General features: G+C 39.6%; 1 protein-coding gene across 1 annotated transcript in view; it reads right to left on the bottom strand.

The window, feature by feature from the left end:
- dennd6a (DENN/MADD domain containing 6A) overlaps window positions 1-14,558 on the bottom strand; it is a 74,076-nt gene that overhangs the window by 21,587 nt on the left and 37,931 nt on the right. The window contains exons 7-13 of the mRNA XM_072912869.1: window positions 11,934-12,013; window positions 11,792-11,851; window positions 11,636-11,691; window positions 4,055-4,177; window positions 3,879-3,974; window positions 3,710-3,804; window positions 113-178 (exon numbers count right to left, since the gene is read on the bottom strand). Of these exons, the coding sequence (XP_072768970.1) occupies window positions 113-178; window positions 3,710-3,804; window positions 3,879-3,974; window positions 4,055-4,177; window positions 11,636-11,691; window positions 11,792-11,851; window positions 11,934-12,013 (576 nt within the window). The remainder of the gene's footprint in view (window positions 1-112; window positions 179-3,709; window positions 3,805-3,878; window positions 3,975-4,054; window positions 4,178-11,635; window positions 11,692-11,791; window positions 11,852-11,933; window positions 12,014-14,558) is intronic.

The following is a 14,558-nucleotide window of genomic DNA, read 5'->3' as shown; positions in this document are numbered from 1 at the left end:
GTCAAAAAAGTTAAGAACCCCTGCTGTACTTCATTCTGACTAAAGGCTGTTAGAATATTTCAACCATCTTACATGTCAGTTTACAATGAAAAGGGAGCATAAAAAAACACACCGGGTTTAGAGTCGAGAGTTTTCAGGTTCTTCAGCTTCTTGACTTTCATCTGCTTGGCCATCTCTCCTTAATGAGGGAGACATGATCAGACAGTTTTGTGAAGGTTTCTACACACTATTACACACTTTTTAATATTGTGTTTGATTATATATATATGTATACAGTATATATATGCACACATACATGTATATGTCATACTTGCCAACCTTGAGATCTCCGATTTCGGGAGGTGGGGGATGGGGGCGTGGTCGGGGGTGGGGCTGGGGGCGTGGTTAAGATATATATATATAAGAAATACTTGACTTTCAGTGAATTCTAGCTATATATATATATATATATATATTATTACATAATATATATATATATATATATATATATATATATATAAATAAAATAAATACTTTAATTTCAGTGTTTATTTATTTACACATATACACACACACACATAACACTCATCTACTCATTGTTGAGTTAAGGGTTGAATAGTCCATCCTTGTTCTATTCTCTGTCACTATTTCAGAACACACACATTATACAAATATACATTATAAAATCAATAAGAAAACGGGAGCTCTAATTTGGGAGTCTGAATTAGGATCAGAAGTTCCTATACAAACATTGCGCACTCACGTCGCCTTTTTGTATTGATTACTGCAGCTGTGCACTGGATTCATTCACAAATACAAACTACAACTCACAAACACTTTAGAGTTAGGCTCCACCATCAGAATGTGTACTTAAACTTATAAAGATCACATGGATATTATTCAGTGAGTTGATTCACCAAAACTAACCTGTTATACAGGAGGAAAAAGCACACAGGATGTTTCAATTGTTCACAGACTGGTCACTCTCATCAGAATGACAAGACACTTCCGGTTTGCAGGTGATAGCATTCAATTGGGAAGAAACGCCCTACTGCCCCCTACTGACCAATGTGAATACTGATACATGTGTAATGACAGCTCCAAAAATGAATTCAAACCACAAAATAAAATAAATAAATCAACACAAAAATGTGACACATTATGGGTGGGTCACATATGCATGTACAGTAGATGGCAGTATTGTCCTGTTTAAAAGTGTCACAACATTGCTGTTTACGGCAGACGAACTGCTTTACGGTAGACGAAAACTTGACTGCTGTTGTTGTGTGTTGTTGCCGCGCTGGGAGGACGTTAATGAAACTGCCTAACAATAAACCCACATAAGAAACCAAGAACTCGCCCTCGATCATTAGCTGTTTATATTGTGGGAAAGCGGACATGTGAACAGGCTGTCAACACATCACTCAGGTCCGCATGGAGCTGGAGGGGGCGTGGCCTCCAGTCTGCCTGAATTTCGGGAGATTTTTGGGAGAGTATTTGTCCCGGGAGGTTTTCGGGAGAGGCGCTGAATTTCGGGAGTCTCCCGGAAAATCCGGGAGGGTTGGCAAGTATGGTATATGTATATATATATATATATATATATATATATATATATATATGTATATATGTATGTGTGGGGAAAAAAAATCACAAGACTACTTCATCTCTACAGGCCTGTTTCATGAGGGGTTCCCTCAATCATCAGGAGAATTTAATGGAAGCATTCACATACCATGGTTTATATAGGGCACAGAGTGGGTGGGTACAGGCTGGCGTAGGGGTGTGGTGATTGGCTCATGTGTTACCTAGGAGGTGTTTCCGTCTGTGGCGGCATGCTGATACAATTTCGCTGCGCTTGTTGAGGGATGACAGGTCTGGACGGTATATAATAAACAGTTTCTCTTTCAAGACGGAAACACCTCCTAGGTAACACATGAGCCAATCACCACGCCCCTACGCCAGCCTGTACCCACCCACTCTGTGCCCTATATAAACCATGGTATGTGAATGCTTCCATTAAATTCTCTTGATGATTGAGGGAACCCCTCATGAAACAGGCCTGTAGAGATGAAGTAGTCTTGTGATTTTTTTTCCCACACATACATATATTGCGCTCTACTACGGTATCGAGCACTATTTTTTGGATAACCTTATTAAGACATATATATGTATATATATATATATATATTAGGGGTGTAATGGTACACAAAAATTTCGGTTCGGTACGTACCTCGGTTTAGAGGTCACGGTTCGGTTCATTTTCGGTACAGTAAGAAAACAACAAAATATACATTTTGTGGTTAATAATAATAATAATACCTGGGATTTATATAGCGCTTTTCTAAGTACCCAAAGTCGCTTTACATGTAGAACCCATCATTCATTCACACCTGGTGGTGGTAAGCTACTTTCATAGCCACAGCTGCCCTGGGGTAGACTGACGGAAGCGTGGCTGCAATTTGCGCCAACGGCCCCTCCGACCACCACCTATCATTCATCATTCAATTCACCGGTGTGAGTGGCACCGGGGGCAAAGGGTAAAGTGTCCCGCCCAAGGACACAACGGCAGCGATTTTTTTTTTTTGGATGGTAAGATGCGGGGAGCGAACCTGCAACCCTCAGGTTTCTGACACGGTTGCTCTACCCACTACGCCATGCCGTTTAATGGTTATTTACTTACCAAATTTACAATTTATCCTTTTAACATTGGGAACACTATAATAATTCTGCCCACATTAATCAACAATAAACTGCCTCAAGTTGTTGCTCAGATTAAATAAAATGACAAAACGTTTCTTCTACATATAAAAAGTGCAACATTAAACAGTTTCAAGTCAACTCATCATGCTTAATTTATTACAGCATTTGGGAAGCCTGTAGTTGATTTATTATGTAAATGTTGTATTTTTTATCAACATGTGATAACAGGGACCCTGCCATTCAAAACTAGGCTGCTGCATTAATAATGATTAATGTAACTATAGCTGAAAAAATGGTACAATAGCAATAGGAGAGACTATTCATCCCTGAACGCCATGGAGTTCATGTAGGCGTAATGATGCACTTACATTATTATATCAACTATCAGAGACAGAAACTCTTCATTTAACATAATGTCCTTTTTTGCTGCTTCAACACAGCTCAATCAACACAGAAAAAGGTAAAGTGAAATAACAGACAGACAGGGCTTTGCTGTCCGTAACACACACACCGCAAAATGAGCTAACATTACGCTAAAAGCGAATTAGCCTTCACCTCAAGTCAGGACTGCAAGCAAGCTGAGCTGCCTTTTATATTTCTAGAAGGTCGACGGGCTCATAGTGATGTTACTAGTAGTTGACTGGGAGGTGTTTATTATCATTTGGGGAGAGTCCGCGGCCTGATGATTACCTGCTAAACGCTAAGCACTGACTACATGCGCTCTGAATACACACTGATTGGCTGTTACCGCTCTGTTTGTAACCAATCAGATGGTTGTGTGGGTGGAACAATGCTGGGTGCTGTGTAGAGGACTGACAGAAACAGAGGCAGAAGGAAGCGGAGGCGGCTACTTAATATGTCTGTGTGGAAACTCGTTCGGTACACCTCCGAACCGGAACCCCCGTACCGAAACGGTTCAATACAAATACACGTACCGTTACACCCCTACTATATATGCATATATACTGTATGTATATGTATATACATGTACAAATATATAAGTGAGTCCATCAAGTGTACAGTCACCTACCTGCTTGCTTCATGTCGCCAATGCGAATAATGTGCGGCCAATGCTGCAGCGTTTTAGCAAAGAAGGGGTTTGTCACCCCCAGGATGACGGAGGGCCTGCAAGATGAGGGGTGGGACATACCACCGTCACGACTCGGCAATGAGTGTAACATGTGGGGTGTGTCACTCACGGAGCCTGCGTCCTGGTGGTGTACTCCTTAAACTCGTTGTCGTGGATGGTGAAGTAAGGCCGGAAGTCGCTGCAGTAACGAAGAGGAGAGATGCAGCTGCAAAGACAGGGGAAAAAAAGATGGATATTAACACATATTGAGATGCATATTAACATTTTAGGAGCAGAATGACTCACCTGGCAAGCGCCAGTACGGTGTCCGAGGACTCGGCCGGAGATGGCGCCATGACAACGAGTGCTTCTCCCAGCAACACCAGCTCCCACAGCATCTGGATGTGGAAGAAGACTGGAAAGAAACATCTGGACAGACAAAGACACAACAGTGTGTTAATGGATTTAAACCTTTTTTTTTCTTCTACATTCTATATCTTGTTTTCTTTCATTCGGTTTTTTTGTTTCTAATTACACTGTTGCTCAAATACCTCACAATTCAAAGAGTGTTATAAAGCCAATATTAAATAACTTTTTAATGCATTTTTAAAATCAAAAGATTTTAAATTAAATGTTGGTATCAATGCATACTTGCCAACCCTCCCGGATTTTTCGGGAGGCTCCCGAAATTCAGTGCCTCTCCCGAAAACCTCCCGGGACAAATTTTCTCCCGAAAATCTCCCGAAATTCAGGCGGACTCAGGTCCTCCACAAGATAAAAAAGCGTACCTGCCCAATCACGTTATAACTATAGAATGATGGAGGGCGAGTTCTTGGTTTCTTATGTGGGTTTATTATTAGGAAGTTTCATTAACGTCCTCCCAGCGTGGCAACAACACACAACAACAGCAGTCACTTTTTTGTATACCGTAAAGCAGTTCGTCTGCCGTAAACAGCAATGTTGTGACACTCTTTAAACAGGACAATACTGCCATCTAGTGCATTTAAAGTTAAAGTACCAATGATTGTCACACACACACTAGGTGTGGCGAGATTATTCTCTGCATTTGACCCATCACCCTTGATCACCCCCTGGGAGGTGAGGGGAGCAGTGGGCAGCAGCGGTGGCCGCGCCCGGGAATCATTTTGGTGATTTAACCCCCAATTCCAACCCTTGATGCTGAGTGACAAGCAGGGAGGTAATGGGTCCCATTTTTTTATAGTCTTTGGTATGACTCGGCCGGGGTTTGAACTCACAACCTACCGATCTCAGGGCGGACACTCTAACCACTAGGCCACTGAGTAGGTAAATTTGATGAAAGCACTTTTGTGCGTGCCACACATCAATGTATCAAGAAGGGTGTTAAGCATGGTTCAAAAAATAGTGACAGAGAATAGAACAAGGATGGACAATTCAACCCTTAACTCAACAATGAGTAGATGAGTGTTATGTGTGTGTATATGTGTAAATAAATGAACACTGAAATTCAAGTATTTATTTCATATATATATATATATATATATATATATATATATATATAATAAAAAATATATATATATAATAAAATATATATATATATATATATATATATATATATATACACATATATAATAAAATAAATATATATATATATATATATATATGAAATACTTGACTTGGTGAATTCTAGCTGTAAATATACTCCTCCCCTTTTAGCCACGCCCCCGTCCCACCAAGACCACGCCCACCCCCACCTCCCGAAATCGGAGGTCTCAATGTTGGCAAGTATGTATCAATGTTATGTGTTCTTGGTTATATATTTATTGTGAAAAGTAAAAAATGAATCATATTAAAGCTGCCGTGTCATCGAGTCCAAACTGCATTTTTTTCAGCTAAATAATATTAGAACTAGGCATCGACCAATTATTTCCGCACACATACTTGGCATTTTGACGTACAGTGCCCTCCAAAAGTATTGGAACAGTGAGGCCGATTCCTTTATTTTTGTTGTAGACTGAAAACATTTGGGTTTGACATCAAAAGATGAATATGAGACAAGAGATCAATATTTCAGCTTTTATTTTTTTAGGACTTATGCCATACTTGCCAACCTTGAGACCTCCGATTTCGGGAGGTGGGGGGTGGGGGCGTGGTCGGGGTGGGGCAGGGGCGTGGTTGGGGGTGTGGCTAAGAGGGCAGGAGTATATTTACAGCTAGAATTCACCAAGTCAAGTATTTCATATATATATATATATATATATATATATATACATACATACATACATACATACATATATATATATATATATATATATATATATATACACACATCTATAAGAAATACTTAACTTTCAGTGAATTCTAGCTATATATATATTTATTTTATTACATATATATATATATATATATATATATATATATATATATATATATATGTAAATAAAAGAAATACTTGAATTTCAGTGTTCATTTATTTACACATATACACACACATAACACTCATCTACTCATTGTTGAGTTAAGGGTTGAATTGTCCATCCTTGTTCTATTCTCTGTCACTATTTTTCTAACCATGCTGAACACCCTTTCGCAGGTTTCGAGTACCACCAAAAAAACTGAATCTCTGAAGACAGTATAAAAATCTGTGTTAAAGGTGTACAAATACTGTTTGTATAATAAGCATGTTATTGTTTACAAATGAGGGTTAAGAGTTCAGTACTAAAACAAACAAAAAAAAGAATGTGGCTTAAGTATAGTTTTGTAGAAATGTAATAGAGTGATCCATGTTTGTCTGTTGCCATCTCCTGGTGAATATTGGCTATAGCGTACTGGGGTTACTTTTTGGTTGGCCAACGATTTACGTGGTGTTGCGCACCTGACGTCAAGTGTGTGAGTCTGTTCTGAAGTCTCCAGTAAAGAGACGTACTTCATCACCTCGCCTGGTTATTGCCTCCAACTCAATATATTACAACAACATTGCTGTTTACGGCAGACGAACTGCTTTACGGTAGAATAAAACATGACTGCTGTTGTTGTGTGTTGTTACCGCACTGGGAGGACGTTAATGAAACTGCCTAACAATAAACCCACATAAGAAACCAAGAACTCGCCCTCCATCATTCTACAGTTATAACGTGTTTGGGCAGGCACGCTGTTCATATTGTGGGAAAGCGGACGTGAATACAGGCTGTTGACACGTCACTCAGGTCCGCATGGGGTTGGAGGGGGCGTGGCCTCCAGCTCCGCCTGAATTTCGGGAGATTTTCAGGAGAGAATTTGTCCTGGGAGGTTTTCGGGAGAGGCGCTGAATTTCGGGAGTCTCCCGGAAAATCCGGGAGGGTTGGCAAGTATGACTTATGCAGATTCCAAACACACATAAGCAGGTATCAAAAGGTCAGAAAAGTTGGTTTTGCATAATAAGGCACCTTAAATATAACAGATTTCACAATAAATGTCTATATTTGTCACAACTAGAAGATCATTTTGTGCCTGAATTAAATAATTGCTGCTCATGGCTGTCAATTACTGCTGCCTCAAGCTGATGTGCATGATCGCCGGGATTTAAACATGGAAGCTGTGGTTACTTCATTGTTGTTGAGCCAGTGACGGAAATCATGCACTTTTAGAAAACAGTACTTTTAAAAATGTCTTCCTTTTCCTGTGTGCTCGTGGTCGAACCAGGAAGAAGTTTATGGTATGCAATGGTGCTCGCGATTTGTTCGAGCCTTTAATACTAAGCACAAAGCCAGATAATGCAGTACCAGCTTTGAACAGCAGGAGGGTATTTAAAAAATAGGTACAGTCGTAGTTAAAAGTGTACATCCACTTGTAAAGAACATCATGTCATGGCTGTCTTGAGTTTCCAATCAATTCTACAACTCTTATTTTGTTGTGATAGAGTGATTGGAGCACATACTTGTTGGTCACAAAAAAAACATTCATGAAGTTTGCTTCTTTTATGAATTTATTATGGGTCTACTGAAAATGTGAGCAAATGTGCTGGGTCAAAAGTATACATACAGCTTTAAATGTTGGCATTATTATAATAATAATGGACTATTACTTGGCAAAATGATGACAAAAGTCATCATTTTACTCAAAAAAATTTCACTGTTTCACAAGAACAACAAAATAATTGGCAATATTGTGATAAAAGTCAGAATTTGATATGACAAATATCACCATTTTGCATTGAGAAGTAATAATTTTACATTAAAAAAAAGTAATCATTTTACGAGAAAATATTGCAATATTACAGAAACAAAGATTATGAGAAAATGTTCCCAATTTTATAAGAAAAAAGTCGACACATTGTGAGAAAAAGACTGCTTTTAATTCATTTATTTTGTTTTGTTTGTAACTGTTTTTTAATCTTCATTATTTACTTCAAGTTATTACAGTATGTCTCTATATACATATTTATTTATTTTATTAATTAATTTTGGCCAAAGGGGGCGCATTTCCATTTCTTACCCACACTTGTTATTTCATATGTTGACCAGAGGGGGAGCACTTTTAAAAGCGACACACAGTCAATTTGAAAAATCCCTCCTTTTTGGGACCACGCTCATTTTGATAGATTTCACCAGCAGGGGTGCAAATGAGACATTGTCTATTAGATGCAATGCTATTGGGACCATGATTTATGTCATCACTTGTACATACAGCAATGTTAATATTTGCTTACATGTCCCTTGGCATGTTTACCTGCAATAAGGCACTTTTGGTAGCCATCCACAAGCTTCTGCTTGAATTTTTGACCACTCCTCTTGACAAAATTGGTGCAGTTCAGCTAAATGTGTTGGTTTTCTGACATAGACTTGTTTCTTCAGCATTGTCCACACGTTTAAGTCAGGACTTTGGGAAGGCCATTCTAAAACCTTCATTCTAGCCTGATTTACTCATTCCTTTACCACTGTTGACGTGTGTTTGGGGTCATTGTCCTGTTGGAACACCCAACTGCGCCCAAGACCCAACCTCCGGGCTGATGATTTTAGCTTGTCCTGAAGAATTTGGAGGTAATCCTCCTTTTTCATTGTCTCATTTACTCTCTGTAAAGCACCAGTTCCATTGGCAGCAAAACAGGCCTAGAGCATAATACTACCACCACCAATGTTCCCTCTAATTGTTCATGTGTGTGAGCAAACGCAAAAACTCCCGGAGCATTGAGTGGAGCCCATGTGAGCAACATCAGACGTGCACACTATGGCTACACCAGCAGCACACCTGTCCCAAACCTGACTAAATAACAACTACAATCTCCATCCATCCATCCATTTTCTACCGCTTGTCCCTTTCGGGTCGCTGGAGCCTATCTCAGCTGCATTCGGGCAGTCCCCACCGCATCGCAGGGCCAACACAGATAGACAGACAACATTCTCTTATTATTATAATCAAATGACAGCAGTCATTTCCATGAGGTTATTTTCTAATATAAGTGTTTAGGCCCACTTACAATGACAAAAAATATTGTTTTTCATGAACTGTGTACTTGTATTGTTTGTCTGGGTGGAGGTCCTGCTTCGGAAATAATTTGTACCCCTTTCAGACATTGCATTTAGTTCCCATTAAAACATTCACATGTTGCACAATGAGATGTAAGCAGGGGATCATGTGTACATTCCTGCAACTTCCTGGGGGTGGGCGTGGCCGGGGTGGGACGGGGGCGTGGCTAAAAGGGGAGGAGTATATTTACAGCTAGAATTCACCAAGTCAAGTATTTCATATACAGTATATATATATATATATATATATATATATATATATATATATATATATATATATATAAGAAATACTTGACGTTCAGTGAATTCTAGCTGTATATATATATATATATATATATATATATATGAAATAAATACTTGAATTTCAGTGTTCATTTATTTACACATATACACACACATAACACTCAACTACTCATTGTTGAGTTAAGGGTTGAATTGTCCATCCTTGTTCTATTCTCTGTCACTATTTTTCTAACCATGCTGAACACCCTCTCTGTGATGCTTTGATGTGTGGCACGCACAAAAGTGCTTTCATCAAATGCACTAGATGGCAGTATTGTCCTGTTTAAGAGTGTCACAACATTGCTGTTTACGGCAGACGAACTGCTTTACGGTATACAAAAACGTGACTGCTGTTGTTGTGTGTTGTTGCCGCGCAGGGAGGACGTTAATGAAACTGCCTAACAATAAACCCACATAAGAAACCAAGAACTCGCCCTCCATCATTCTACAGTTATAACGTGATTGGGCAGGTACGCTGTTTATATTGTGGGTTAGCGGACTCAGGTCCTCATGGACATGAGTCCGCCTGAATTTCGGGAGATTTTCGGGAGAAAATTTGTCCCGGGAGGTTTTCGGGAGAGGCGCTGAATTTCGGGAGTCTCCCGGAAAATCCGGGAGGGTTGGCAAGTATGCACTAGAATAAGCACACATTTGATTGGTAAATCATAGTGAAACGACCTGGAATGACACTTTATGTGTGGTGTTGGAGTTGTCCGACTTTTTGTGTGGCTGTAAACGCATCACTGGCTAAGTGCCATATGTGCATGTGTTGGCGCAAGTGAGAAAGAGCGAGCGGCTGCTGTTGATATAACAAAGTTGCTTTTGGTCTGGTTTGTACTGCAGAAAATGACCACTTTTGCTAGATATGAATGAAATGAATGAATGAAATAAGTTTATTTCGGTCATATAATCAACCATCAACCATTAACCATTTTGTGTGACCAGTTTAAGAGTACAGACTATACATATACAGTATAACAATCATACACATTTACACACAAAAGGAAAAGAAAAGAAAAGAAAAAGCATGACCGAAAAAGGAATAGGCTGAAGCCAAAGCTTATATTTGCCTATCCTATATCTTCACAGAAAATAGGATTACCTGGAACATCAATGTAAAAAAAAAAAAAAATCAAAATCAATGGGATGAAAGTAATTGTTACTATATTTTATAATTTTCAATTATCTCACCTTTCAATGTTTTCTTAAACCTTAACAAAGAAGTACCGTACATGTCTTCAACTCATCACTGAGCTTGTTCCACCATTTAACTCCTAAAACTGAAATACATTTGTATTTAATATTCGTTCTTGCTTTACCTATTTCAAAAATCAATACCCCCCGTAAATTATGGTTTTCTCCTCTTAATTGAAATAACCTAAGAATACAAGCTGGAAGGCTGTTGTTCTTTACTCGAAACATAATTTCCATTGTTTTTAAAAACACAATTTCTGAAAATTTTAACACATTAGAACTTATAAATAATGGATTGGTATGTTGATAGTAGCACGCTTTGTGTATTATTCTAATGACCCTTTTTTGAAGTTTAATTATTGGGTCTATGTTTGATATCATTATTTTTACTAATGTTTTGGTGATGTGTTTATGGCCGACAATATAGAGTTTTGCTCAGTAAAGTGATGGATGGAATTCATGTCCTCAAAGCGACTCGACAGATGTTACAATATTTGAACAATGATGACGAAAACTGTTTTCTCTGTCGTGTCGAAAATTGTTATGCGCTTAATTTTTTATTTGATTTTGAACGTGGCATAGATTTGCCGTGCGCAGAGGACGCTTGAGCAGTGCGCAAATGCACAGGCGCGCACCTTAGAGGGAACGTTGACCACCACCATGCTTGACGGCAGGCATGGTGTTCCTGGGATTAAAAGCCTCACCTTTTCTCCTCCAAACATATTGTGGCCAAACAGCTCCATTTTTGTCACATGGACAAAGATAAGACTTCTCGAGGAAAGTTCTGTGGCCAGATGAAACAAAAATGGAGCTGTTTGGCCACAATACCCAGCAATTTTCGGAAACTCAAGACAGCCATGACCGAATGTTCTTTACAAGTGTATGTCAACTTTTGACCACGACTGTAGGAGCCGCTTGCAGCTCTCACCTGAAGAGGTCCACTTCATGGATGGTGGGCAGCACAATGGACACCAGACTGTCACTCTGAAAAAGATGCACACAGATTGTATTATTTTAGTAACAACTAAGTTGAGTGATGAGCTACTATTTGAAAGTGATAACATTATGTTGTTGTTTTTGTCACCTGAGCAGACTGGACCAACTGTGTCGTTCCGGGTTTGTCGTAACAGGTGGGGATGCGCACCTGCACAGAGCTCAAACCCTCAGCAGGAATATTTGCATACGTATGTCATATATCTGATGACGTAAATGTTGGCAGTGCGTACCCTGATGACCACGCCCATAATCGGCAGCGTGAGGATTCTTCCAGGGTGAGGTGTCGGCCAACGGTCGATGTCGTTACAGGCTGCGAGTCAAACACACGGAAACACTGAACGTGGACTTTGTTTCCGGTGAAAAGGTGAGTCATCTGTAAAAAGCACCTTTTCCACAGTCCAAATGTACACTCAGATATTTGTTGTCTGCCACGTTAGGGTCAACATTCTCAAGCTTTTAGGTGCAGACCAACAACAGGCGGCGCTACTGCCTTTAAACTCGAGGTCATTTTAGCTAGTCGGTAAAAAGTAAAGCCACAATAACAATAGTAAACATTGGATCTTAAAGGGGAACATTATCACCAGACCTATGTAAGCGTCAATATATACCTTGATGTTGCAGAAAAAAGACCATATATTTTTTTAACCGATTTCCGAACTCTAAATGGGTGAATTTTGGCGAATTAAACGCCTTTCTATTATTCACTCTCGGAGTGATGACGTCACAACGCCATTTTCTCAAACACCGAGTCAAATCAGCTCTGTTATTTTCCGTTTTTTCGACTGTTTTCCGTACCTTGGAGACATCATGCCTCGTCGGTGTGTTGTCGGAGGGTGTAACAACACCAACAGGGACGGATTCAAGTTGCACCAGTGGCCCAAAGATGCGAAAGTGGCAAGAAATTGGACGTTTGTTCCGCACACTTTACCGACCAAAGCTATGCTACGACAGAGATGGCAAGAATGTGTGGATATCCTGCGACACTCAAAGCAGATGCATTTCCAACGATAAAGTCAAAAGAAATCTGCCGCCAGACCCCCATTGAATCTGCCAGAGTGTGTGAGCAATTCAGGGACAAAGGACCTCGGTAGCACGGCAAGCAATGGCGGCAGTTTGTTCCCGCAGACGAGCGAGCTAAACCCCCTGGATGTCTTGGCTCACACCGTCCCTTATGCCACCGAAGATGATCAAGAGAAGAATATCGACCCTAGCTTCCCTGGCCTGCTGACATCAACTCCAAAACTGGACAGATCAGCTTTCAGGAAAAGAGCGCGGATGAGGGTATGTCTACAGAATATATTAATTGATGAAAATTGGGCACTCTCAAAGTGCATGTTGTTGCCAAATGTATTTCATATGCTGTAAACCTAGTTCATAGTTGTTAGTTTCCTTTAATGCCAAACAAACACATACCAATCGTTGGTTAGAAGGCGATCGCCGAATTCGTCCTCGCTTTCTCCCGTGTCGCTGGCTGTCGTGTCGTTTTCGTCGGTTTCGCTTGCATACGGTTCAAACCGATATGGCTCAATAGCTTCAGTTTCTTCTTCAATTTCCTTTTCGCTACCTGCCTCCACACTACAACCATCCGTTTCAATACATGCGTAATCTGTTGAATCGCTTAAGCCGCTGAAATCCGAGTCTGAATCCGAGCTAATGTTGCTATAGCTTGCTGTTCTTTCCGCCATGTTTGTTTGTGTTGGCATCACTATGTGACGTCACAGGAAAATGGACGGGTGTATATAACGATGGTTAAAATCAGGCACTTTGAAGCTTTTTTTAGGGCTATTGCGTGATGTGTAACATTTTGAAAAAAACTTCGAAAAATATAATAAGCCACGGGGAACTGATTTTTAATGGTTTTAACCCTTCTGAAATTGTGATAATGTTCCCCTTTAAAACTTAAAGACATAATGTATGAAATGTAATTAATAGACGTGTAACATTTTAGCTGGTCGGAAAAAAGTAAAGCCACAGTAACAATAGCAAACAGTGGAGTTTGGATCTTAAAACATAAGGACATAAGTAGAGTACCAATGATTGTCACACACACACACGAGGCGTGGTGAGGTTATCCTCTGCATTTGACCCATCATGTATGAAATGTAGGGGTGTAACGGTACACAAAAATTTTGTGTTCGGTACGTACCTCGGTTTAGAGGTCACGGTTCGGTTCATTTTCGGTACAGTAAGAAAGCAACAAAATATACATTTTTTGGTTAATTATTTACCAAATTTGTAAACAATGGCTTTATCCTTTTATCATTGGGAACACTATAATAATTCGGCCCACGTTAATCAACATTAAACTGCTTCAAGTTGTTGCTCAGATTAAATAAAATGACAAAACTTTTCTTCTACATATAAAAAAATGCAACATTAAACAGTTTCAAGTCAACTCATCATGCTTAATTTATTACAGCATTTGGGAAGCCTGTAGTTGATTTGTATTATGTAAATGTTATATTTTTATCAACATGTGATAGCAGGGACCCTGCCATTCAAAACTAGGCTTCTCCATTACTAATGATTAATGTAACTATAGCTGACAAAATAGTACAATAGCAATAGGAGAGACTATTCATCCCTGAACACCATGGAGTTCATGTAGGCTTTATGATGCACTTACATTATTAAATCAACTATCAGAGACAGAAACTCTTCATTTAACACATACTTGCCAACCTTGAGACCTCCGATTTCGGGAGGTGGGGGGAGGGGGGTGGGTGTGGGCGTGGTCGGGGTGGGACGGGGGCGTGGCTAAAAGGGGAGGAGTATATTTACAGCTAGAATTCACCAAGTCAAGTATTTCATAGATTTATATATATATATATATATATATATATATATATATATAT

Source organism: Nerophis lumbriciformis, linkage group LG03 (assembly GCF_033978685.3).
Source record: "Nerophis lumbriciformis linkage group LG03, RoL_Nlum_v2.1, whole genome shotgun sequence".
Lineage (NCBI taxonomy): Eukaryota > Metazoa > Chordata > Actinopteri > Syngnathiformes > Syngnathidae > Nerophis > Nerophis lumbriciformis.
This window is presented reverse-complemented; position numbering and strand designations above follow the sequence as displayed.